A 25,649-nucleotide genomic window follows, 5' to 3' on the forward strand; every position below is an offset into this window, starting at 1 on the left:
ACCAAACCAGACACAGCAACAAGTATTTGATGTACATAATCATACACGAACAACCATCATTTCAACCATCATCCTCTTTTGTATTATGGTAAGTGAACGTGTGAAATGGACTATTTGGCCAAGGATTGCCTTTTGTAGCTATTTCTGAAAAATGTGCCGGTCAATGCTTCCCGGTTTCCTTCATCTCTCCCTCCCCCCAATCGCACACACCCTTTTATCTAATGCCCGTCATCCCCGATTCAGAAAGGGAAATAGGCCGCTTTGACCCCCTTCCCCCATCATCTTGTATATATAAATACTGGCATATGCAAGAGCAAATCCATTTGTCACATCTTTCTTTCTTACTTTTTTTACATGACACACAATCCACAGCATCAACATCACCATCTTATGTACTTGACTAAACCCACATCTACTACTACACCTATGGTCCACAAAGTTGACAAGTCATCCATCCCACGACCTTACAAATGCCCAATGTGCCCAAAATCATTTTATCGCCTTGAGCATCAAACTCGCCACATTCGCACGCACACTGGTGAAAAACCACATCATTGTAGTTTTCCAGGATGCGAAAAACGTTTCTCACGTTCCGACGAATTAACTCGTCATATTCGTATCCATACCTCACCTCATCGACGAGGTGCACCACGCGGTGTTGCCAAACCTCGTGCCGCTGCCACTACTACTACCACTACTATCTCACGACAACGCCATCAACAAAAGCATAAACAACATAGCATGAATACAACCACAACCAACAACCACAACATCAGCAGCAGCAGGAGTAGCACAACAACCCCACCATCACCTGCCCTGTCGTTTCATTCTGATTCGGAGACAGAGGTTATTAACACGCCTGGTAGCTCACCTACCCTTGTTGCTCGTAACATTGCCAAGCAAAACAGCCTAATGGATCTATTGGAAAGACCCCCACAAGCTCGTGTGCTTCCCCCAATCAACATGGCACAAGCGCCCCTGCTGCCATCCATCCACTCCATTTTTCCATTCTAATCATCTCATCCCTTTCCTTTCTGTTATCATTACTAGATCAAGCATCCTTGTCATTTCCTGTCTTGTATAGAACCAAGCATCGTCGTTAGCTTTTTTCATCTCATCCACTCACCACATGCATATCCCTATTATACTTACTGCGCCTTTTTTGAACCCTTATTACTTTTATGTGACACAAATCCCTGATTCTTTGTAAATAACACACACACAGATAAACCTTCTTTGACACATGCACGCAATCCGTGAGAATAATGAGACCACATCTTTATGCATAACGTAAACTTTCCCATATCCTTGTCCTTATTTTCTCGTGCAGCCTTCCTTGATGAGAAAATGCGGGGAGACCCGTTTCCCCACCATTACCGCGGTTTTATCTCCCATTTTATCCTTGATCCTTGAAACAACGGGGTAAACAGGAGGTAAAAGAGAGAGTCATTGCTCATACCTTTACCATCATTATCCATCACGCAATATCCTTTCTTTCTTTTTCCCTCCCCCTTACATCCCCCATAGTATCATTATCCATCATGAGATCAAGATCATCTTTTTCCTTTGCATGAGCTGAGTATACAAGAGCAATAAAGAAAAAAAAACGAATGTTAAATGAGCCACCAAAACAATGGCTCGTCCCCAACCGGTTTTTTCTTTTTACGTTTCAACACACATGACAGGTGAGCGGGGTCGTCATCGTGTGTATACATGATTCATGCAATGGATATGTCTAGAAACAGATGACACACACACACACTTTCACGCACAACATAATAACAAGCTCCTGTGACAATGTTGTGTCTACAACATGCAAGCAAATACACAACACGATGCAGCGCGCGGTATAGCGTGGGGGTATAAGCGAAAGTAACTGATGGGCGCTGATAACAAATAAATGGACATGCCAGAGACAGCGGATAGGCCTGATTTAGTATGAGTGAACACCATGTATCTCGAGATGGTAAATCCGAAGCGGAAATGATTTTTTTGCAATGTGTATAAAGAAAGGTGCCACACAGCATCATGCAGCTATTGCTGCTGCTGCCTGTTCTTCCGATGCCATGGATGCTATACCTTTAGAGTTGATAGGGTTGTTACTACTATTCTCGATTTGGGGGCTGTTTTCCTTTCACTGTTCGCTTATTATACTGCTTATCCCCAGGCTCACAGCTTGTTGTTATCACTAGCGTATATTTGACCCCAATAATGAATACCATCCATATACAGAAAAGTGTGCTTGGAGCGTGTGGATATGAATTTAAACGCATCATAGCCCTCGTTTCTTAAGGATTTGTATTAGAGGATGCAATGATGCGTTTCAAAAGGATCCCTCAGGTAGGGGGATTGGATCGGTAAACTGCAGCCGGAGGCAACACAATAAATGTGTACGTAATACACAAATGCATCCGATGCAGATCGCTGCTATGGCGGCGCGTGTCTCATGTCCTTTCTTTGATTACAGTTTCATGTGCTTACAATATCATCATAGCGGCGGAGATGATGACGAGGAGCGGCATGATGATGTCTCTCTGCTGGTTGAAAGTAACATGTGCTGTTGGATGGGATCCGACGACATTGGTAATAAAGCACCCCATTGCTTATCATAATGAATGGCGCCATAATTTTCACTCTCATCTCAAATGCGACCACAGTAAATGTGGGGGGTTGGGTTTGTTGCAAGAGGATCATTGCCAGTGCATCTTTCAATCACATGCAGCTTTATCCATTTTCTTCTTCACCTGCTGTATGTCGATACATGCATTGTATTTGCGATATACAAGTCATCAAGTCATATAATCGTGTGAGAAGAGAGCTAATGTTGTTGTTGTTGTAACCATGTTCAAATTCTAATTTGTGTTGGGGCCGGGAAAGAAAAATAGCTTCCAAAGGAAGATCGTCATGCCTTAGCTTGGTTACACTTTTCCTTTTTGCATGAACTGTGAACCGGAGACCAGGCCCTAGAAGCATCATGCATCCCTATATTGGAGATGGCTGATTGTGTGTACTGTAAAGGGGACCATGATTATGCACCACGCTTGAATTTCAAAGATAGCATCATTTGACGTTTATGGTTTTAGGATAAAGACGCCTTGGATTCATTGTTGGATGAAGAAGGGGAGAGGGGAACGAAGTAAAACAAAGGCACCCTTTACAATGAGGCATCCTAGTTGTCCTCACCACAAGTCGTATTACAGAATACAGTACCTGCCCGAGATGAGATGGCCCATGTATATGATTATCATTTCTGATGCAGTCAAAATGGTAGATAAAGTAATACACCAATATACAAGCGATGCGTTTCATGGAAGTATGTAGGTGCTTCGACGATAATAGCAAGTATAGTCAGCGGTTTATTATACCAGTAACTTTCGCCCAATCTCATTGTCATTGTTGCCAATAATACAGACTACCAGGCATTGAGGATGACTCTCATGATTTCATCCTATGCGATACATGCGTCATTGTAAGCAAAGAGGGATACATGAAGCTCCTCATACCCAAGACATGGTTGCATAGGAAACATCATTTTAGCTGTCAATTCTGCTTCTGTGGTCAACTTTTTTTAGTGATGGGGATATGAGTATAAGAGATCATAGCCTATTCTACCATCTACGTGATATCTATAACAGAGATAGGGTGCCTTTACAATGGGTTGCTCTCATTTTCATTGTCTTATGCAATACACGTGCCAACGAGGTGTAAGATTTGTTGCTCCTATCAGCATTCAAATTTTTCGTGTGGAGAACAAAGAAGCGCCAGGTCTCCAGCCTTAGTCCTCTTTTCCTTGACATGACCACAAAGCGAGAACTTCCCTCCAAGGAGAGCGCCGTCTTCAAGAATGTGCTGGTAAGTTGCCTCTTTCTCAACATTGACTTGCATACATTACTCATTGTGGGTCTTCACACCAGCGTCATTACGAGCACAAGCAGTACAAGAAGGGTCTCAAGTTGGCCGATTCCATTCTCAAAAAGTATCCCGACCATGGTGGTAAGTAACACGTAACCCATCCGATTCAATACACGCACCAGTATTCACGATGACTATCTCTCCTTGAAAGAAACGCTTGCTATGAAGGGTCTCTTCTTGAACAATCTCGACAAGAAAGAGGAAGGCTATGAGTTTGTCAAAAAGGGTGTTGCGAACGACTTGACCTCCCATATCTGTACGTTGCCCTTACATCATTCATGGTCTATACCCGATATACTCATCGAGATGTGTGTGTGTGTGCGTGTGTGTGTGTATAGGTTGGCACGTGTATGGTTTGATGCATCGTGGCGACAAGAACTACGAGGAGGCTTCCAAGTGTTACACCAATGCTCTCAAATACAACAAGAATGATCCTCACATCCTTCGTGATCACGCCTTGCTGCAAACCCAGTTGCGCCATTACGACCAATTGATTGTAAGAGAATGTGATAGGATGTTATGATGACATTTGCTCACGCGTTGTAATCATATACCTAGGAAACACGTGCGCAGCTCTTGCAACAAAAGCCTACTTATCCTCCCTTCTGGATTGGATTGGCTATCGCTTACCAACTTGGTGGAAAGATTGATAACGCTCTCACTGTCTTGAAGTCTCAGGAAGAATCCGTCAAGGTATAGCAGAGGGAAGGATGGGATCGTGTATGAAACCCAAAATGATCTGACACAAATGTAACAGGAAATTGGCAATGCTTTTGAACACTCTGAGCTTTTGATGTATCACAATTCATTGTTGGAAGAGAAGGGCGATTATCAGGCTGCATTGGATCATTTGGAAACGATCAAGGAAAAGGTGACTGATCAACGATCTCTCAAGGAGAAGCGTGCTGCTTTCCTCGCCAAGCTTGACAAGGTTGAAGAAGCTGAGGCTGCCTATCGTGGCTTGATTTCCGAGAATCCTCACGATCGTGCTTACATCAAGGCATTGTTGGCATTGAAGGGACTTGAAAATGGTAGGAATGATCGATTGTGTATTACATAAAAGATGATACTCATGCATTCATTACGTAGACAAGAAGGGTGCTTATGACTTTTGCAAGGAGCTTGCTGAAGAGTATCCTCGATCCAAGATCATGGAATCGCTTTTGCTTCAATATGCCGAAGGTGCTGATTTCGAGACCAAGGTGGACGCTGTTCTTCGCAAGTCTTTGATCAAGGGCGTTCCTTCTTTGTTTGCCAGCATGAAGAAATACTATGCGGATTCTGCCAAGCAGGCTGTGATTGACAAGTTGGTACAAGGCTATCGTGCATCGCTTGAGAAGAAGAGTACCTTTGATGACAAGAGCGACAAGCGTGAACCTCCCTCGGTGTTGCTCTGGACCTTGTATTATCTCGCACAACATTACGATTACCATCAGCAATTTGATAAGGCTCTTGAATGCATCAATGCTGCCATCGAGCATACACCTACTATTGTTGAGCTTTACATGACCAAGGGCAGAATTCTCAAGGTAAGGATAGCACATAGCAGGCAGGAATGGGGTCCATAAACTGATAGTCGGCATTATCATAGCACAAGGGCCAAATCGAGGAAGCTGCCAAGGTGATGAATGAAGCTCGTGAGCTCGATTTGCAAGATCGTTTCATCAACTCCAAGTGTGCAAAATACATGTTGCGTGCTGGTCAGGTCGAAGAAGCTGAAAAGATCCTTGCCATGTTCACCCGTAAGGAGGTCTCGGCTGTGCAAGATCTTACTGATATGCAATGCCATTGGTTCCACATCGAGGAAGGATATGCTTATTTGCGACAAAAGAACTATGGCAAGGCTCTCAAGCGTTTCCATGTCACTCAAAAGATCTTTGACGATATTTATGACGACCAATTTGATTTCCACGGCTATTGTCTTCGCAAGATGACGATTCGCGCCTACGTCAAGTATGTATCTTGTATTACGAGTAGCATTTTTTTATGGTATACTTATTTTGAACCGCTGCTAGGATGCTTCGCTTTGAGGATAACTTGCGCCAGCACCACTATTACGTCACCGCTGCTAAGGGTGCTGTTGAAGCCTACCTTGCTATTGCCGACAAGCCCAAGGAAAGCAATGGCTTGGATGAGTCTGGTGAGTCTTCAGCATACTAGCGAAGGAATCAACATTGAGTATTCATTTCGGGATCTTTAGGTATGACCGAGGCTGAAAAGAAAAAGGCACGGAGCAAGGCTCGCAAGGCAGAGCTTAAGGCATTGCAGGATAAGGAGAACGGTAAGTAATTAGGTGATGGCATAGAGCAAAAGGAAGGTACTTATGTATCCATCTATCTATCTCTAGTCAAGGAAGACGCAACTGCTACTGCTGCTGCAAGCGGTGCCAAGAAACACGATTCTAAGAAGTCGTCTGATGAGGATCCCGAGGGTGAAAAGTATCTCAACACCACTACTCCTTTGGATGATGCTATGCAATTTATCAAGCCATTGATGCTTGTGGCTCCCAACTTGGTTGATACCCATGCTCTCGCTTTTGAAGTTTACTTGCGTCAATCACAATGGGTGTTGGCTCTGCGGTGTCTCGTCAAGATTGCCGAGATTGACAAGAGCAATCCTGCCTTTGAGAAGGGTATGGATAGATTCAAAAAAGCAGGTATGTTTTATGTGAGCATATAAAGAAATAAGATGATTAACTTTGTATGATAGTCGCATCTGCTGGACCTTTGCAACCTGCTATTCAAAAGATTATCGACCTGCAAATGGCAAAGATCTGAATTGGGTAATATCAAGGAAAAGTATCAATCTGCTGGTAGACATTTGTTTATATTACAATAAAAGAAAAAGCAAGATCATACATCAAGAGAGAGTGATTGCATAGTGACTAATAAAGCTTGTCAAGTGAATTCATGAATGTGCTAGCTAAACAATGTGCACGGGCCATCAAAGCTAAGGATGGGTTGGTTCAACGCTCTGAAATTGAATTAGTGCGCTTGAAGGCGCGGGGGAGGTTTCTACGCTTCTTGAAGTCGCATCATGTACCAGGCTTTGGGTCTATTATTTGTTCTTTCCCTTCCCGTTCTTGTTATATTCTTCGCACGCAGTAACATAGCAACCAAACCAAGCAAAAAGTCAAAGAAGAAAAAGAAGAAAAACAAATCGAAGTCTGCAGCAGCTCAATCCAACGACCAATCTCCATCTGTAGCTCCATCAACGGCATCAGCAGCTGCGACACCACCATCGCCTATAGCAACACCAAACGAATCCAACACTTCCTCCTCCAAGTCCAAGTCCAAGTCCAAGTCCAAGTCCAAGAGAAAACAAGCAAACAAAGCCGAAGCAGCACCAGAGCCAAAACCTGCAACAACAACTACACCTTCAAAGCAGCAGCAACAGCAACGACCTGTTGAGAAACCTATCGAGAATGCCTCTGTCAAAAAGCCAGCAGAAGTGGATGACCATATGGATTGGACGCCAAAGTATTCAAGAGTGATGCGTATCACACGTGAGCCTGAAGAGGATCCATTTCAACCTGTGCCGCAAGAAGATGGTTGGAATTCGGTAGCTGTCAAGAAACCTTTTGGTAAATAGCTTGTGTGTGGGGGGCTATGGATGATTACATAAGATAAGCTTACAGTGATATATGATCTTAGCGTCTTCATCATCAAGAGCAGTGGACAATGAACCATTGACCAAGAAGCAGCGTGAAAACCAGGCTCGAGCAGCAAAGAAACGTGAAGCCAAAGCTCAAGCAGATGCATTACAGGCTGAGCGTTTACGAAGACATCAACGCGAATTGGAAAGACGTCGTATTGAGGAATTCTATTCGACGGGTGCAGGGAAAAATACACCTTGGGGAAAGAAGCCGCAGCGTGGATCATCCAAAGTACCTACAGCCAAAGCGAGCTTGAACGAGAATGGACAATTGATATGGGATTAGAGGTTATTGTAGAAGATGTACATACATGCAGTTGGACTTTTTTCAATACACATTCTATCATGGCTACCCACTTTTCTCATTTCGATTAATCACAATGAAGCATTCATTATCATCAAATTCATTGTTTGCGTGACATGGGATGGTGGAATAGCATCTAGGTGGTGCATTAACAAGTCTTAAGTCTTCCCCTATTATGTATTGTTGTGCCTGAGAAAAGAGATGCTCAAAGTCAAAAGTGCATCTCTACTTTATGACAACCCACTTTCGTATACCTGGCAACGAGTTGCTAGGATACCGATTTCCCCCCATATCCTTGGCAACGCCCTGCTGGCTATATGCTACGAGCCAGGTCGTGATACAACCGCAGTATTCTGTTGGTGGTACCACCAACACCAAACAACGATGCATTATCTAATGGGCTTAATAAGCACTACTTTTACTATGCGAGCGATCGATAAAAGCGCGCATCATTGTTCCACACTACGCGGTATTGTTGGTGATGTTGCTGCGGTCGCATGTAACCCACTATGGATCAAAAGGTAACACACCCTTGACGTTGTGGTGGGATACGGCATAATTACGATACCGAAAGACTTACTATACTATGCTGCGGCATATTCACAATAAGCATAAAAGATCCCAATCTCGGCATCTCAAGGACCAAAAATACGTTTGAACAGCAAAATGTCTGAAAATAAAGAACGCATATTCCTCGTTGGAGGTACTGGCAATGTTGGACGCCCACTTGTGCGTGAGCTATTGGAACAAGGAGTACCTGTTACACTCTACGCACGCACACCTTATCGTGCCAAGATGCTTTTTAACGATATACCCAATCCACCGTTAACCATTGTCCAAGGCGATTATCAAGAGCTGGCAACATTCGAGGAAGCCATCAAAGGTCACCAGCGGTTGTTTTTACTTGTGGATGATTTAGCACACATGTCATCCATCGTGGATGCCATTGCGTCCAGGGCTTATGCAGCTGGTATCAAGCAAATTGTGCACGTGTCATCGGCTATTGCTGCTGAGCGATGGCGTAGTACTTCAGTGGCTGTACAACATCATCTCGCTGAAGATGCCATCTTTCAACTTGTGCAAAAGCAACACCAAGACAAATATTATGTAACATTACGTCCACAACGTTTCATGTCCAATCTCAAAAATGATATCCCTTCTATTGTCAAGCAAGGAGTGATCATCGACACGGTGCCCAAGGATCAAAAACAAGGTTGGATCTCTCCCAATGATTTGGCTCGCATAGCAGCTAAGGTACTCCAAGATCCCATCCACAAGCATGCCAATGCAGTTTATGATACAGTGGGTGATTCTCTTACAGCTGAAGAGCGTGCTGATGTTTGCTCAAGCATATTACAACGACCCGTGACATACAATCAAACAACACCCGAGGACAAGTACAAGACGCTTAGTCAATACGCACCCCATGTTATTGCTTATGAACTAGCTACTTTTGAAGGATTTGAAAAGGAAAACGTCTCTCCAGGACTATCCATCTTGTTAGGCCGGGCACCAGAAAGGCTAGATGCATGGCTACATAGTAGCAAATCTCTGATTGAATAAAAAAATCCCGACAACCCAATGTCTAATTTCTCTTTTCTTCTACTTGACTGTTTACAACAAATATCACAATGGGAAAGAAGAGAAAAAACAAACCCATGCGACCATGGTGCTGGTACTGTGAAAAGGATTTCGAAGATGACAAAGTCTTAGTCACTCATCAAAGGGTATGTTTCTCATGTGCTGTCAATGCCAATCCTTCCTTTTATTCTGATTGCTTTCAAATAGGCCAAGCACTTCAAATGTGAGGTTTGCGGTAAACGACTAAGTAAGTCGACTGTTTATATATGTCAAACGAATAGAGAGCGATGCTAATCATGTTCAATAGCCACAGCAGGTGGTATGGCAGTACATGCTATGCAAGTTCACAAGGTTGAAATCAACAAGTAAGGCACAACGATGATGACGATGATGACGATGGATGGCTGATAAAGCGTACAATAGAGTACCCAATGCAATGAAGGGACGTGATACTTTGGATATTGAGATTTTCGGTATGGAAGGGATCCCGCCTGAAGACTTGGAGAATTACGAGATGAGGAAGAAGGGTGTTGACCCCTCCAAGCGGGCAAGAACTGGTGGAGGAGGTGGTGGATCTGCTCAATATGGAGAATTGACGGCTGAACAAATCCAACAGCAATTGGCTCTTCACAAGGCTGGCAATCCAATGGCAGCTGCAGCTGTTGTTGCAGGATCACCCAATATGCCAACACCACCAACGCCATCCGCCGCAGCTGCTGCGACTCCAAGTTATCAACAATATTACTCTGCATATCCACAAGGTATGGCTGCTACTGCCGCTTATCCAGGTCAATATTATCAGGGATATCCTACGCCAGCACAACCACCGTATCCATATCGTCCACCACCACCAGGGTAAGTGTTGGGAATGGAAATGATAATGAAAGGGGATGCTGACAATGAATGATGATGACAGTGCTCCTTATGCTGCTGCAAGTCCATGGGATGCTCAACAGCAACATAATGCTCCCTATGCACAAGCCCAACAGCCACCACCATACCCTGCAGCAACCACAACAGATCCAGCATATCAACAGCAACCATCACAACCACCACCATTACCAACATCTCAACAACAGCAACTACAGGCAGGTGTACAAGGTAGTTATTATCCTGCACAGACTACTACTGCTGCTGCTGGAGGATACGATTATAGTGCTGCACAATCTAGCAACGACCAAGCTACATCTACTACACTCCTCGATCCAAATGCTGAAGCTGCTGCTGCTCAAGCCACTACAACAGGTACAACAGTGACTGAAACGGGCAAAAAGAAGGCATCAAAGACTGTTCTTATATACAATGACAATGAAGTATCACCGGTAAGTAATTCAAGAGGGATGAATGGATGGAAAGGGTGATGATGGGATCCTAATGGGATGTATCTTTTATATAGGAGGAACGACGAGCATTATTAGAGAAGCATCGAGTGGCGGTTGTTGCATGATGAATAGCTGGTATGGTTGTTATATCTTTTATGATGACTGGCAAGTTGTTTCTGTTTGTGTTGTGGATAATAAAATGCTTTCACACTTGGAAGATCATCCTTTAAGTTTCCCAAAGAGAGTAAACGCGTTGGGTACACAGGGCTGCAGGGTTTGGTGGCACCGCTTTAAAGCTGAATGAAAGGCACGAGACCACTTTACATTGAGGGAAATAACTCAGAAATCCTTGCTTTGAATCGACATGCTCCTTGTCCCAAAACATCACCAACGAGAGTGCTAAGCTGAAAAGCTTTAAAAGCAAAACACCGCACTGGCTTTTTTTATTTGCTCCCCCTTCACCACTTTTTGTTCAGGCACATCCCATTCGCCTATACACTTCTTTTACAGATACACACATCCCCTTTTTCCTTTGCTGCTTGCTCCTATTTCAATATGCCCATGATCTTTCGGAAACCCCAGCCTAAAACCGTTGCCGTCGATTTGGACCAAACATTGGCTCACACTCTTGAAGCAATGATCGATTGGCATAATCAAGTCTACAACACTTGTCTCACCATGGCTGATTTTGACACTCACGACTATAGTCGAGTTTGGGGTGGATCTCATGAAGAAGCTTGCTTAAAGGTGCGAGAGTTTTATGACAGCCCTCATTTCGAACGCATTCAACCCATACATGACTTTGCCCTCGAGACCCTCAAGATTCTAAAGAAGCGCAAATTCACTTTGGTCATCATTACCTCTCGACAGCAGTTCATTGCGGAAGAGACGAAAAAGTTTGTCGACAAGCATTATCCAGGTATGTAGCTCGCTCATATGATGTGCCCACATGTTCACTTTTTTAACCTTAATTGGCATCACGCATATGTAGGCATCTTTGAGAGTATCTACTTTTGTAATCTTGGCCTGTCGGATGCTGAACAACTTGAGTATGTTTCTAAGCCAAAGTCGGCTATCTGTCAGGAGATCGGCGTCGACGTGCTTATTGATGACGGCCTTGATCATGCAATTGATTGTGCAACATCACTCGACATTGAAGTGCTGCTTTATGATCGCAAGAATCAGTATCGTTGGAATCATTTGAACAACAAAACATCCTCAACTTCCAATAATGTCAACAACAACAACAATAACAGGCCCGTTTCCTTGACAGCCATGTCCCGCCAATTGTACCAAAATTACAACAACAGCTACAACAGCAATAGTCTACCATCCAATATCACCCGTGTATCCAGCTGGAAACAAATTATGGATTACTTTCCCAAACCTCACAGCCCATTGCGTAATTGTCACTATCCTCAAGATCTCATGGATGATGATGATGATGATGATGATGACACCTATGAGGATGGCCCTAGTTGCGAATATGAGACCATTGAAGTGGATGGAATGACCGACGACGAAGATGAATACCGAAGTACTGGGTCAAGCACTGAAGCCGAGGATTAAACAAGAAAGCAATCTAATCATCAAACCCACATTATCATTTATATAACAACTTTTGCATTCACCCATTCATATTGCATCCCAACACACATATTGTAAAGCTCATTCTATTGCACACTTTTTCTCCACACGCCACGATGTATGCATCCATATGCTCACAATCAATAAAGCAACATTACGCCTTTCCATAATTGATCAAGGTCCATCCCCCATGCTTTTGTCAAGAGTAATCATGCTGTGTGACCCTGCACTCTGGTTACACAACGTTACAACGTCAAAAAAATGAGCACACGCCGTGCATCGTTCACCTGACATTCTCCTCTTTTTCTTCTTTATCTTTATTCCCTTTTTTACCGTTACGCTGTTTCTCTCCCTCTCTCTCTCCCCAAAAGATCATACGGTGTATCATGGTTTCTCGACATAGAAAAAGAGTCACTTTGGGCCCTTATTTGCTGCTTTCGACCCTCGGCAAAGGCGAATTTGCCAAAGTCAAGCTAGGGATTCATGTCGAATCTGGTCAAAAGGTAGGTTCTATGTACAAGTTTATACTTTTTGGATGATCGTCTTATACCTTAAATGTGACAAGGTGGCCATCAAATTGATCAAAATGGATGATATGGATCGCTCACGCAGGATCAGGATCGACCGTGAAATTAACGTACTAAAGGTAATTGTTCTTTCATCTCAACCCCTCTCCTCCTTTCTTTACAAACGCGTTGTTCGATCGTGTACTTTTAAAAATAAGCTGCACTATTATGCACGGGTCACCATTAACTCCTTTTTTTCCTCCTTCCATATTGGCACTTGCAGGCAGTCAACCACCCAAACATTGTAAAGATGTACAGCGTTATCGAGACAAGAAAGACAATGGGCATTGTTTTAGAATGTGCTACAGGTACAGTGCCCACTCTCATTTATTATACATAATTAGATGAGCTAATGTTAAACAAATCAGGGGGTGAACTTTTCGACTATATCAATAGCCGACGAAGACTCAAAGAAACCGAAGCACGGCGACTTTTTGCACAATTGGTAGATGGCGTGCACCATTTGCATCAACGTCAAATCATTCATCGTGACCTTAAGCTCGAGAACCTCTTATTGGACCATCACCACAACTTGCTGATAATCGATTTTGGCTTTGCACATGTGGGGTCACAAGAACAGCAGCACGAGATGATAGCGTCATATGAGGAGGGGCAATTACCGTGTTCTCTTTTGGAAACAGCTTGTGGTTCACCATGCTATGCAGCACCCGAGCTTGTGTTGACAGAGGAGGGATACAAAGGCACAGCAGCTGATATTTGGTCGTGTGGTGTGATTCTTTATGCAATGCTTTGCGGACATCTACCCTACCAAGATGACAACCTTCATCAGCTCTATCGCACCATGGTCAGCCAACCACCCGAATTCCCCGATCATGTTAGTACAAATGCCCGCGATTTGATACAAAAGATGATGATGCCTGATCCTGAAGATCGTTGTTCTATGGCCACCATCCTCACCCATCCTTGGCTTCAACAAGATACAACATCACAAAAGACATCATCGGGGTCACGATTAGAGAATAGCAACACGTTTTCATGCCCTGTTCTCGGTGGCACGTTTTCATACAGCAATGCAAACCCACGTCCCTATTCATTGACTACATCATCATCTTCTTCACGTCCTCGAAAAGCACAAAGTCTACAACACACCAATGAGCCACAATCAAGGAAACCACTTTTTATGACTTGGCTGTTACGCAAGCGGAGAGGAGGTAACGACAAAATGGATAATGGATTTATTACACAAACGCATGCTTAGCTCATATGGCGGATATCTTGACAAAAACAGTAGGCAATGATGACAGGCCGAGAATATACCGTGGCACAGTACCGGAAGTAGATCAACATCACATTATTGCATCAACTTGTCCACACAATGTCATAGCTGAGCTCAAACACGTTGCCACGTCCATGGATATTGACATCAAAGAAGAGCGTACCTTCAAGTTGAAATGCACGCAAATGCATTCCAATGAGCAACTTCAGCCATCGGTCTTGTCACCGTTCCGAGCGTTTTTGCAGCGGCGACATCAACGTGATCACAAGGACGGTTCTACTATGCAGCACGAGATCCGCTTCAATATTGAATTACGCCAAATCGAAAATCTGACTCAGCTTTACGTCCTCGACATGAGACGCATACACGGAGATCCACACACTTATAGCGATCTATGCAAAAGTCTTGTTGCCAAGTTCCATGCAAATCGTAACGCTTATAGATGATACATTAGAACCTTCCTTGGCACAACTTGATCCACCCAAGTATGATACTACCCAATTGATATGATCCCATAAAAGCCAACCACTATTCCCTTCCATGCCTTTTTAACCCAATTCATTGATCATTGGCATTTAATGAAAAAACAATGTAATCGAAAAGTATATATATATATATATATAAATCAAACTATCTCATTGCTCTGGGGCACCTTCACCCGATTGGTGATGTTGTCCCTCGACCTGCTGTTGATCTTGATATTGCTGTCCATCGCCATAATATTGCTGATACCATTGATAGTACGCATCCTGATTCCATTGTTGTTGATCAGCACCAGCCTCGCCTCCTGCTTCACCACCACCACCACCACTGCCATAATATTGTGCATAGTAGTCGGCTGCGGCCTGGCTAGTGCTGGTATTGTTTTCATCCTTGGTATCTCCTCCCTGTCCAATGTTGTCATGCCCAGCCTCGTTTGACTCGCCTTCTGCTGCATTTCCATCCTTTCCATCAGCGGCATACTGACCATATCCTTCATAGTTATACGGATAACCACCATATTGATATCCTAAAAGGGTGACCCATGTCAATCAAGATACCTTCCTTTTCCCCCTGGTGAATTCCCAATTGCTTACCCTGTGCATCTTGACCACCGCCATATTGATCATATCCATATTGTGCATAGTAACCTTGATATTGCGAATAATAGTCATTGGATGTAGAAGCCGAGTAGTCTTGTTGCTGATGGTTGTTGTAACGGTTGTTGTTGTAGCCTCGATGTTCCCTCTCACCACTATAGATAGAGCCATACCTTTAGTATCAAGCCATCCACATTCGATCCCATAATACTTGCCTTCTTTCATATCTTCCATGACCACCTCGATTAGCCTGTACAAGCGAATGATTAGTTGATCTCACACCACCCACACATAACATCTCCTCCGAAGTTCAATCGAAGAATGAAAAAAAGAAAGAATCGATCCTGTACATTTCCTTCCGCAACCTTGTCCATGATGAGTTGTTTGGCATGAGCAACGGCGTCCGGGTTTCCTGTTGGTAATAGCACATATATATCGTTTGTTGTAGGCACATCACACACGCAAATAATCCCAGGTCATCATCATCATCGCCACACGCACAAGTTCATGCATATAGTACACACACATACATACACACGATACCAACTTTATGCTGCCATCCTTGTTGCAAGATGACGAGCAAAGCTGATGCAACAAGTGACGAGCCCAAACTTACCGAAAATGTTGATGGTCCTTTCAGGTGCACTAGGATCCCCATTGGCATCGACCTTGATTCTTGCGCCAGATTGATCCTGCAACGATCGTACCGTTTCACCACCTATGCACCATCAACCAGCATTAATCGTACAGCCAAAGTAAAATAAGAACGCATATACATACCTCGACCAATGATAAAACCAACAGCACTCTTAGGTACTTGAATCGATTCACGTTCATCCCCATAACGACCACCGCCGCCGCCACCGCCACCACCTCCACTGCTGGGGCCACGGTAACGATCAGTGGGAGGTGGTCCATAAGCACCATCATCACGATCACGGCTACCATATCTGTTGGAATGACGACCATAACCCTCTGCTGGTTCATGTTGTTGACGATATGCACTCCAATCGCGGCTGGATGTTACCTGATAAATGGATTAGATAAACAATTCATGGCCATTAAACTTGATGTACTTACGGTAGTGCCGTGACCTTCATCATTGACAATATCAAGGATAAGATTGCGAGCCCGTTCAATAGCAGAATCATGACCAATCAAGCTGATAGTACGTTCACCCGAACGATCTCCTTCTTGAGTTACAGTGATTTTTGCTCCACTACGCTCTTCAAGATCACGAATAGTTTCACCACCACGACCAATGATCAAGCCAACCTTGGAAGATGGCACTGACATGCTGTTTGTGCTACGACCACCATAACCAGCACCCATGTTGCCAGCACCACCGGCACTTGCATTAGCACCGCTTCCAGGAGCACCTGATTCTTGTGCATGCGTATCATCCACGACTTGTTGAATCATGTCTTTGGCAATCTTGACTTGGTCTGGTTCACCAGTAATGTTGACACGACGATCAGGTTCACCCATATCTGATAACACACGCTATTTTAGATCCTGCTTCCAACGACTCATGGGGTGCCATCCTTACCTTCAGCAAATTGAACCTTGGCTCCAGAGAGACGTTCAATACGACGTAAGCTATCACCTCCTCGACCAATGACCATGCCAACCATATGACTAGGGACCATCAGTTCGTCTTGGATAACTGGGCCGGCATTCATGTAGGACGTTGATGTAGGACCTCTTCGCTCTTCAGAGCCCAAACCATATCGCCGAGAGTCATCTAATCAATATGAGTCAATACGATAGTGCACCACTGTATCGAAATAAAGGAGGTCCTATTGATAACGTACATTGCGATTCGTACATGCCTCGTTTAGGCTCACGATCTTCGCGCTCTCCATACTGGTAGCTCTGATCTTCATAGCCATCATCGTAATAGCCACGCTTCGAACCTAATGCATAATCCACAATGAGTTGCTGTTGTTGTTGTTGGTGTGAAAGAGGTGGTGGGTGGGTGTAGAGTACCTGCTGATGGTGCTGAAGGTGGAGCTGCTGCAGGTCGTTGTTGTTTGAGCTTTTCAGCAATGGCTCTTGCTTTCGATAGTGCATCGTTGAAATCCAAAGGCTGCTTAGGAGCTGATAACAATTCGGGTGGTGGAACAGCTGTATAGTCCTTGTCGTCTGCCATTATCTTATAGAAAGAAACCAAGTAGGTAAAGAGAAAAAAGAAAAAGCTTTTTGATGAATTTGGAAAAGGGATTGCACAAAGAGTCACTCCGTGTTTCCCACACCACTCTAGTTTATTTCTTCAGACGTAGAAAACGAATAATGCTACTTGGTAGACTACAAATGCATTAGCATAAGTATACAAGACAAATAAAAAGTAGAATGTTTTCTTTTCTTACCTTGTAAAGTTGTGAGATGCTTTCTTTTTCTTTTTGTATTTGGGTTTCAAGGTGGATGTAGCGGATATCGTGCTCTGTGTGTCCTGCACACGTTGTTGTTTCTCAACTTGGATGGCTTCAAGTTGCTCCTCAGCCTCACGGCATTTACGTTGCCATGACTCAGCACGTGCTTCAGCATCAATAAGCTGATCAGCCAACTGCTTGATTTCTCCCAATACAAGCAAGGTGTTTTGATGCATTTTGACTAGTTCTTGTTCTAACGGGACTTCGGCTATCTCCGTCAACCTGCTGCTCATCCGCCGCCCTGTGTTACAACTACTATTGCTGGTTGTCGTACACCATGAAAGCCGCTTGTCATGATAACGTTGCAACTCGTATGCCAATGGAGTTTGTGCGGGTGGTAAAGCCTGGTAAGGTGATGATGCCGGTGATAGCTGTACAGGTAACGATCGTCGATGGATTTGATGACGGGTATGTTGTGGAGGTGATATGCAAGCGGCCATCGTAATTTCAAGTAGTAGTAGCGTATTAGGTAGATAGAAGATATAAAGTTGAATAATGGAATCCTGAAGCACACGCCTTTTTTATACAAGACGCTGATATAAATAACAATGGCTTTGTCCGATGTTCTCATTGTGTATACTCAGGCCGACACATAATGAGCCAAGGGATGTGATTCATTCATGAAGAGATACTTCAAGCAGTGCTCATTATGTTATTAGACAATCATGCATATGACATGTATACCATCCATCCATTCTTCTTTATCTATAGAAAGCTTTGGATATGATGATTGTTGTTGTCCTCGACGAAAATGATGTATTTGGCATTGGCAGAAGGTAGCCTCTGAACATGTTGCTGCCTTGCTATGTGGTTCACAAACACATAGATCATGGTAAAGGAGAGCGTAGAATAGTTTTCTAAAGACAACAGCAGCTCGCCTCTGATAAATGGAATGTGCCGCACCCAGCTGAACGTTGTTAAAATGACAGCTATAGTAACCCCTTTGATGCATAGCTTCGCTGCTGTGATACCCCAGCATGATTAATGCGATACCTAATGTGAGCCTATTACATAGCAACGTTTGATTGTGGAAGTTCTATCTGCCAAGATATAAAGAGAACGCTGATTACAATGCTTCTTCGCCGTAGCATTGTGGATCACCTTGTTTACCATTGCTGACCTCATTATTCAAGCATCCGTTTATAGGCGATTACAGGCAGTCTCCAGGCAACATGGTCTCCAGGCAACAAGTCTCCAGGCAACAAGGGGTGTATGTTGTCAATTGGAATACTACTCAAGTTGTGGATTTGTGAGCGTTGCTATGTATTAAGTGTGCATGGATCACGATTTTCTACGCATTAATAATCCCAACATGGATACCAACAACAACCATGTAAAGGCATATTGAAGATAAAAGCCATGATCATACGATGAACCCATATCGGTTCCAATCATCGTTTCTTTGATCAGGTGTTTCCTTCGCCGTAATGTGTCTTGCCACCACACGTTCACATCCTCATACAAGAAGCGTCAATACGATGCCATTACTACTACTGCTATTATTGGCATCAATGGCTAAGAATAGGAGGCAAGTTGCAAATAAAACAAATGGCAACCAAATCTTGTGCGTTGTTTGTTTACGAGTATGGCAAACAAGACAGCAAGACGAAAAGATGGGCGTGTGTGTGCGTGTCGATCCAACCGCTCATGTTTCATTTGTACAATGTCGATCCTCATTTTTTCATTGGGTGGTGTCTGAAACGCACATGCAGGATGGCTCTCGCTCTCTCTCGGATGCGTTGTTGGGTTGTATTTGGGAAAGGATAAAGCGAATATCCAGCAAGATTATAGTTTCTGATGATGATGCAAGTAGCTTTTATGTAGATCATTGCCATCATCAACAAAGGAAAGAGTGTCATGATTTTGAGAATGAGCACTATCCAAACATTCGGTTCGGAAACGCGTCCGCAGTGGGTATGGCTTAGAAAGCTGCAAGTACAAAACAACTGCATATTGCTCCCCCTTTTCCTTTCTCTTCTCCTTTCTTCCTTTTTCACTTTCGCGTATTATTTTTTCATCTGGATCTTTTGGCTATCAACGTTTACAGAGACAAAAGAAAACAACGCTGCAACACACGCTTCCACAATGCGATTCATGACACCTGCTGCAGCTTTGCTGTTGGCTGTTGCTGTATCACCGAGTTATCAGCAAGATGACGGTAGCGGTGGATACGATGATGGTAGTGATGGATACGATGATGGTAGCGGAGGATACGACGATGGTAGTGGTGGATACGACGATGGTAGTGATGGATACGATGATGGCACCGATGACAGCCAAGATGATTGTGCATTGATATCGGGCCATAACTGCAACGCAAACGGCATTTGCAAGTATTGTGCCATGTGTCTTCAAGATGGATGTATTTTGAGCAAATCAGCATCAGCCAATTCTAGCGTATCTGCTGTATCACAACAACCGAATGCCCCTTCATGCAACACGACTCAATTTGGGACTGATGTATATGATTGGTATGGTTACTGCTTGTCAGGTGGTAACGATAGAGATGGTGGTACGTAAGACAAAAAAAGAGGATACGTGTGTGTGTATGTGTGTAGCTGCATGTTCTCACGTGTGCAAAGATTATTGTGCTACTAGCGTCGAATGCTATCAGTATCGCAAAAGCAGCAACTCATCGGTGTCGTATGTGTGGCAAAATTTGACGTGTGATCCAACAAGCTGCCTATTGAGAACGGATCGAGGACAACCACCACCTCCACCAGGCAAATTACCGCCTTCTGATGATGGAGATGGAAATCATCATTCGGGTAGTGGTGGATCAGGACATCATAAAGAAAACGAAACGTTATCACCCAACAGCGCTGCAGCTATCGGTTTAATGGTAACATGCTCATGTATCGTATTGGCGGGTCTGTTATGGGTGGCACGATCATGGTCACGCCGTCATCGTCGAAAACGATCAACAAGACGATCCGTAAACTCGAATGATACAGAGCCAAGTACAGCACCACCCTCATTTTCATCCAATCCAGAAATGACACAACGACATCGTGGGCATCGTATGCGAGCATCATCCTTTTCATCATTGCATTCAGTGGAGCAACTACCATCTTACTTTTCACCAGACCCATCTCCACCAAAGTATGAGCAAGCTATAGTAACACAAATACGAGGACTTATGGCACGTGGGGCTGAAGAAGATGAAGAGGGCAGCAGCAGCAGTGGTGGTGAGGGGCGAAATGGAAGGAGTAGCAATCATCCACACGATGCTCATCATGATCCTTTGCCTCCACCCTTATGGTTGCCGGTCTATTTCACACCCAACCATTCTGCGTTTTCATTTGGGCGATTACGCCGTCATCCTCCTTCTTTTGGTCCAGGTAGCAGCAGCAGCAGCAGCAGAGCTCTTCATATCGATGACGATCCTATGCGTGCATTTTGGTATCATCATCAACAACAACTCGAGCATATTCATCCTTCACCTTCATCATCATCCCATCAGCAGCAGCAGCAACGCAGCAATATCAATAGCAGTGCAAGCAATAGTAACCTTACCAACAATAGCAATGACCATCAGCATCCACCATCACAACAACGTCCCCAGCAACCACCTTCAGCTGATTGACCACCTCCCCAATAAAGGGAGGGATTACAGGGACCCTTTTATTTTCTTTGCAAATACAAGGGAATGGGATTGGAAGGTGGTGATGATGAGGAACAAACAAAGAAAAAGGAAAGCACGTCTTTTCCCTTTATACATAAACCACACACATACACTCCACCCATCCTATGCTCTATTTGTAGAAATCTGTAGACGGATCAATCTTCATTCAAAAGCTCGTTTTTAATATGCCTCCCTATCCTTCTTTTGTACATCCTCTTCTGTAGTAAAATAACAATCAAGCAAACACGCACTTCTTTTGCAATTGCCTATCTTTTTCTTTCGTTCAATTCACTCTTTCTCCTTCTTTTTTGATGATCTATCCTATGCGCACGGATTCTTACCCGGCTTGGCATCCATGTTTTCATCACACGTTTGTGTTATGCTTTTTGCTGACAATGGTTTTATTACCTGTGATGTATATCAAATTTCGACAACCACCCTATTGGGTGCTATTACTGATCTTTTGCTCCTTTGTGACCATCTATGCCACTTACTGGGTAAGTGCATGCACATGTGCATATGTATACGTGTGTGCGTTGTTATGCAGATGGCCCATGAATTGACCAACACTGGATTCAAATGCAGATGTTTCTTTGTATTCTCTTTCGAGAACGGGTCCGCTCAGCACATCCCATTGAACCTTCCACAGTCGCTATTGCACCCAGTTCACACCGTGTCAACCCAAGCTCTTCTACACTACGCCCTAATGCTGATCAACACAGTGCCAACAGTACTCATGGCCTCTCCATTGACATTCCCCCCACGTATGAAATGGCATTGAACCAGACTGCAGTTGAGGTGCCTCCCCATTCACCACCATCGTATCATTCAGCCAAAGAAGACGAGGAGAACAACCCATCACAACACAACATGCACCATGCTGGATAATCTGTACATAGTAGAACATATCATATATTGCGATAAAAGGAACAAAGGGTGATCAAAACAAGGAGGAGATGATGATGGTGTGGATACTGGGCTTGGGTATGTGATCATGTGAAACATCGACAAGGAACAAGTACATCCGATGCCGTACCCTTGGTTACGTCTACTGTGCGTGCGTCGTATTATGCAATATGGCGTCGAAACCTCTACATGGCGATCATTGTTTTCCCCCGATGATGCGACATGGATACCCTACTTGTGCTAGTCGTCAACAACATTATCGAGATGAATTGTGGTTGGATGCAAGAATAAACTTGGTGATGGTGGTAGTCAAGATGACAAGGGAAAGAAAGAAGATGATCGATGATGGATTGATTGATTAGTAAGATCATTGTATGGGGAGATCACTTTAAGGAAAGTCGACGTGGCTGCTACATGCATATGGCAGTGGGGATATGCGTGGCGATTTTGTACCACCGCTACCATTGATTTATAAGCCAGGTGTTCTACCATGGCGAGGATTATTAATCAACACGGCAATAAAAACCATCGCTTTTTCTCCACTTCCCCACACCCTTCATCGACAACAATAACGCGTACACGAAAAACATGTCACCAGTAAACTCATTTCTTGATCCCTTGATTTTCGATCTTCCCACTTCAAGTGGATCTGGCCCTGTCGATCATACAAAATTGTTAGAGGAACTTGATCTTTGGGTATGTAAGCAATACTAAGCCTGATCCATCCATGCTTTTATATGCATTCATACTAATCAACAAATCTTATTGTATTGTAGACCAATGCACAATTTACCTTTGATATGCAACCCGGTACAGCTGTTCAAGATAAGCCTACTACAACAACACCTTCACTACCACTGGAAAATGAGCACGATTTGTGGAAGTTTTTATCTTTGGATCCCACACAGCATCAACAGCAATCATCATCTACAACATCACCATCCTCTTCATCCTTATCATCATCACCCATCACAACATCCACCATGCCAGTGCCACAACCTACCACAGTGTCACCTCGTGTACATACCTCCACTACAACACATCCCAAGATCCTACCCAAAAGCATTCCACAAAAACGAGATCGTACCGAGGAAGAGAAGAGTATTGAGGAAGACAAGCGACGTCGCAACACAGCTGCTAGTGCTCGTTTCCGTGCAAAGAAGAAATTGCGTGAACAAGCCATGGAACAAGCTGTCAAGGAGATGAGTGAGAAATCTGAAAAGCTTGAGGAACGTGTAAAGGACCTGGAACATGAGATCAAGTGGTTACGGTCACTGCTCATTGATAAGGACACCATCTCATCCTCCTCACCATCATCATTATAATCACAAGATATACCCCCCATTCCTACTACTCATCCATGTTATGCTTTCAGCTCATATTTGTGTACACCCCATTCCATTCCCCTTATGCTGTAAATATGCCTTTGATTTCCTTTGTTCCATACTATTGACATTTCATATGTACCGATGACTGCTTTACGCTTGGAATTACATTAAACATTTCGTGTCGACACAATTGATCTACCATATTTGGTATTGTTGCCATATCATAGGGCTTATCACCCAAGGCGAGATAAAGTAAAGATGGCATGTTGAGTTGCATAATAGTGTCCATCCAATCGCAAGCTCATCCATGGGTCTGTGCATTTAGCTTTTTACATTTTGGACCAACATTGCACAAGCAGCAACAAGGGTTTTAGCTCGGCCTGCGAATAAATGATCTGTGCTTTGTCGCCAAGATTCAATCTAAGCAAGCTAGCTTATCACGTGCATTACACGTTTCACCCTCCTTTCTTTTGTGCACAGCTTACGAGAACAAAGAAGCGTATTACAAATGCCATCATCCATCATCTCTTTTAAGATTGACAGGTCTACTTTTAAAGGCCGCATCAGGGTGACGAATTTACCCAAAATGAGCCTCAACTCCTGAAGGGCCAGCGCGGAGGTAAATGTGCGGAGCAAAAGGGGATGGCAGAAAGTACTTTATGCTTTTATGTGTACGAAAACCAGGGGTTGCAACCATTGGATGAATTATCATTGCCGAGCCGAGACACAGCATGAACGCCAGATTGCCGATGTTGTACACGGCAAATTCATATCGCCGGTTCCAGAAGATCCAGAAAACCGCACATTGTCGATTCCCCCTCCCCCCAAGAACAAAAAGAAACTCACGCCACTTGTATAAATGGTAGCAACATCTCCAACAAGCTCATGGTATAATGCAACCCACATGATTTATTATACACCTTATCTCTCCATGATAGATTAGCAAAAGGTCGGGGTAGTTGTATTCGGATTTTCACTTGATGCTGCAATGTCATGCATTGCATACCACAAGAGAAAAAAACAAGCTGAGTAGAAAACCAAGAGACCTCAACAACCTCGTTTTTCTCGACCAACAAGTCTTTAATACGCCTTTGGTTTTGCATATGTCTTGGACCTGGGGGGGTCGGGGAAATCGTTTGACGGCATATATCATATGCTTGTCCGGTACCGATAATGCTATTGTTTTTCCGCGTGTAACATACCATGAAAAATTCTTTAATGTTCTATCCCTTCTTGCTGCGACATGCATAACAAGATGATGGATGACGCGGCTAAGCATAGATAAAACACCCATACCACGAATTGGAATGCGTTGATAGAAGGCACACCTTGTTGAACAAACAAACAAAAGATGGATTAGCATGGCCAAAATGTAAAAAGGTTGTTTACCAGGTAACGATTCATCTGGCTTTCGGATAATTTCGTGTCCGTAAAGATGATGTATGTTTAACCATGGATGGTAGGTATGCTGGAACGTTAGCGGCCTGTGTGCGCGCCGAAACAATTTTTTTCTCCCAGAATGCTCCTTTCAATCCAATGCAAGTGCAAACAACCTGTATAGGTTGGTAGATAAGAAGCAGGGATCTTTTCGTATCCAACATGTTTTCAAAAGATTGCCCAAACTCTCATTTTAATTTCACGTATATGCATGAATAAGATCATCACTTAGGGCTAGTGGGATTATTAATACCCATGAGCCGTGAAACATCATATGGTCGCACAGTCCACCACGATCTCCCTTTGACCCATAAAGGCTTTCGTTTCTTAAGCATAGCAATTGCAAGCCAATGTATCCATTTAATACAGCATGTATAGTAGTATCCTATGTATTAATGCACATGCCTTTTGTAATGACAAGAATGCGGGGGGCGGGGAATAGGGTATAGCAGGGGGATGAAAGAAGGGAAGGATTGTCATCATTGACAACCATTTAAGGTTCTCTGATGATGATGCTGCGTTTTATTGTTCCGCTTGTGTTACGTATGGATCGCCCGGCAATGTCGGTCGGCCCTGTTTTTACCGCGTTTCGATTATGGTCTTTGGTGTTTATCCGCAGCAAAAGCATTAGACTAAAGAAGATAAAACTCACATGAGAGTCCACCATCCGGGCCTTGTG

At 43.7% G+C, this 25,649-nt stretch overlaps 12 protein-coding genes across 12 annotated transcripts; 10 read left to right on the forward strand and 2 right to left on the reverse strand.

The window, feature by feature from the left end:
• Positions 1–354: 354 nt before the first annotated feature.
• On the forward strand, positions 355–1,014 carry O0I10_007261 (uncharacterized protein; the record flags this gene model as incomplete). Its single annotated transcript, XM_058487279.1, has 1 exon — positions 355–1,014. One exon carries the CDS (start codon positions 355–357, stop codon positions 1,012–1,014), a length of 660 nt encoding a protein of 219 aa, XP_058341840.1.
• Positions 1,015–3,795: 2,781 nt separating this feature from the next.
• O0I10_007262 (uncharacterized protein) lies at positions 3,796–6,689 on the forward strand (the record flags this gene model as incomplete). Its single annotated transcript, XM_058487280.1, has 12 exons — positions 3,796–3,852; positions 3,915–3,993; positions 4,064–4,168; positions 4,251–4,408; positions 4,471–4,605; positions 4,670–4,943; positions 5,002–5,441; positions 5,504–5,865; positions 5,928–6,052; positions 6,113–6,193; positions 6,260–6,568; positions 6,622–6,689. The coding sequence occupies 12 exons, from the start codon at positions 3,796–3,798 to the stop codon at positions 6,687–6,689; spliced, it is 2,193 nt and encodes a 730-aa protein (XP_058341841.1).
• A 259-nt stretch (positions 6,690–6,948) lies between these two features.
• Positions 6,949–7,852, forward strand: O0I10_007263 (uncharacterized protein; the record flags this gene model as incomplete). Its single annotated transcript, XM_058487281.1, has 2 exons — positions 6,949–7,495; positions 7,566–7,852. The coding sequence occupies 2 exons, from the start codon at positions 6,949–6,951 to the stop codon at positions 7,850–7,852; spliced, it is 834 nt and encodes a 277-aa protein (XP_058341842.1).
• A 684-nt stretch (positions 7,853–8,536) lies between these two features.
• Positions 8,537–9,433, forward strand: O0I10_007264 (uncharacterized protein; the record flags this gene model as incomplete). The annotated part of the gene is made up of 1 exon (XM_058487282.1): positions 8,537–9,433. One exon carries the CDS (start codon positions 8,537–8,539, stop codon positions 9,431–9,433), a length of 897 nt encoding a protein of 298 aa, XP_058341843.1.
• A 68-nt stretch (positions 9,434–9,501) lies between these two features.
• On the forward strand, positions 9,502–10,898 carry O0I10_007265 (uncharacterized protein; the record flags this gene model as incomplete). The annotated part of the gene is made up of 6 exons (XM_058487283.1): positions 9,502–9,597; positions 9,659–9,698; positions 9,759–9,816; positions 9,875–10,306; positions 10,368–10,773; positions 10,848–10,898. The coding sequence occupies 6 exons, from the start codon at positions 9,502–9,504 to the stop codon at positions 10,896–10,898; spliced, it is 1,083 nt and encodes a 360-aa protein (XP_058341844.1).
• A 430-nt stretch (positions 10,899–11,328) lies between these two features.
• Positions 11,329–12,342, forward strand: O0I10_007266 (uncharacterized protein; the record flags this gene model as incomplete). Its single annotated transcript, XM_058487284.1, has 2 exons — positions 11,329–11,692; positions 11,765–12,342. 2 exons carry the CDS (start codon positions 11,329–11,331, stop codon positions 12,340–12,342), a joined length of 942 nt encoding a protein of 313 aa, XP_058341845.1.
• Positions 12,343–12,746: 404 nt separating this feature from the next.
• O0I10_007267 (uncharacterized protein) lies at positions 12,747–14,609 on the forward strand (the record flags this gene model as incomplete). The annotated part of the gene is made up of 5 exons (XM_058487285.1): positions 12,747–12,863; positions 12,926–13,006; positions 13,150–13,234; positions 13,295–14,098; positions 14,146–14,609. The coding sequence occupies 5 exons, from the start codon at positions 12,747–12,749 to the stop codon at positions 14,607–14,609; spliced, it is 1,551 nt and encodes a 516-aa protein (XP_058341846.1).
• Positions 14,610–14,798: 189 nt separating this feature from the next.
• On the reverse strand, positions 14,799–17,394 carry O0I10_007268 (uncharacterized protein; the record flags this gene model as incomplete). The annotated part of the gene is made up of 10 exons (XM_058487286.1): positions 14,799–15,172; positions 15,240–15,397; positions 15,458–15,492; positions 15,593–15,654; positions 15,859–15,960; positions 16,023–16,269; positions 16,323–16,732; positions 16,792–16,986; positions 17,057–17,158; positions 17,232–17,394. 10 exons carry the CDS (start codon positions 17,392–17,394, stop codon positions 14,799–14,801), a joined length of 1,848 nt encoding a protein of 615 aa, XP_058341847.1.
• Positions 17,395–17,506: 112 nt separating this feature from the next.
• O0I10_007269 (uncharacterized protein) lies at positions 17,507–18,114 on the reverse strand (the record flags this gene model as incomplete). Its single annotated transcript, XM_058487287.1, has 2 exons — positions 17,507–17,549; positions 17,612–18,114. The coding sequence occupies 2 exons, from the start codon at positions 18,112–18,114 to the stop codon at positions 17,507–17,509; spliced, it is 546 nt and encodes a 181-aa protein (XP_058341848.1).
• A 1,645-nt stretch (positions 18,115–19,759) lies between these two features.
• O0I10_007270 (uncharacterized protein) lies at positions 19,760–21,260 on the forward strand (the record flags this gene model as incomplete). The annotated part of the gene is made up of 2 exons (XM_058487288.1): positions 19,760–20,186; positions 20,257–21,260. 2 exons carry the CDS (start codon positions 19,760–19,762, stop codon positions 21,258–21,260), a joined length of 1,431 nt encoding a protein of 476 aa, XP_058341849.1.
• A 452-nt stretch (positions 21,261–21,712) lies between these two features.
• On the forward strand, positions 21,713–22,187 carry O0I10_007271 (uncharacterized protein; the record flags this gene model as incomplete). Its single annotated transcript, XM_058487289.1, has 2 exons — positions 21,713–21,796; positions 21,885–22,187. 2 exons carry the CDS (start codon positions 21,713–21,715, stop codon positions 22,185–22,187), a joined length of 387 nt encoding a protein of 128 aa, XP_058341850.1.
• Positions 22,188–22,793: 606 nt separating this feature from the next.
• On the forward strand, positions 22,794–23,530 carry O0I10_007272 (uncharacterized protein; the record flags this gene model as incomplete). Its single annotated transcript, XM_058487290.1, has 2 exons — positions 22,794–22,901; positions 22,982–23,530. 2 exons carry the CDS (start codon positions 22,794–22,796, stop codon positions 23,528–23,530), a joined length of 657 nt encoding a protein of 218 aa, XP_058341851.1.
• Positions 23,531–25,649: the final 2,119 nt, after the last annotated feature.

Source organism: Lichtheimia ornata, assembly GCF_029851405.1.
Source record: "Lichtheimia ornata isolate CBS 291.66 chromosome Unknown scaffold00035, whole genome shotgun sequence".
NCBI lineage: Eukaryota > Fungi > Mucoromycota > Mucoromycetes > Mucorales > Lichtheimiaceae > Lichtheimia > Lichtheimia ornata.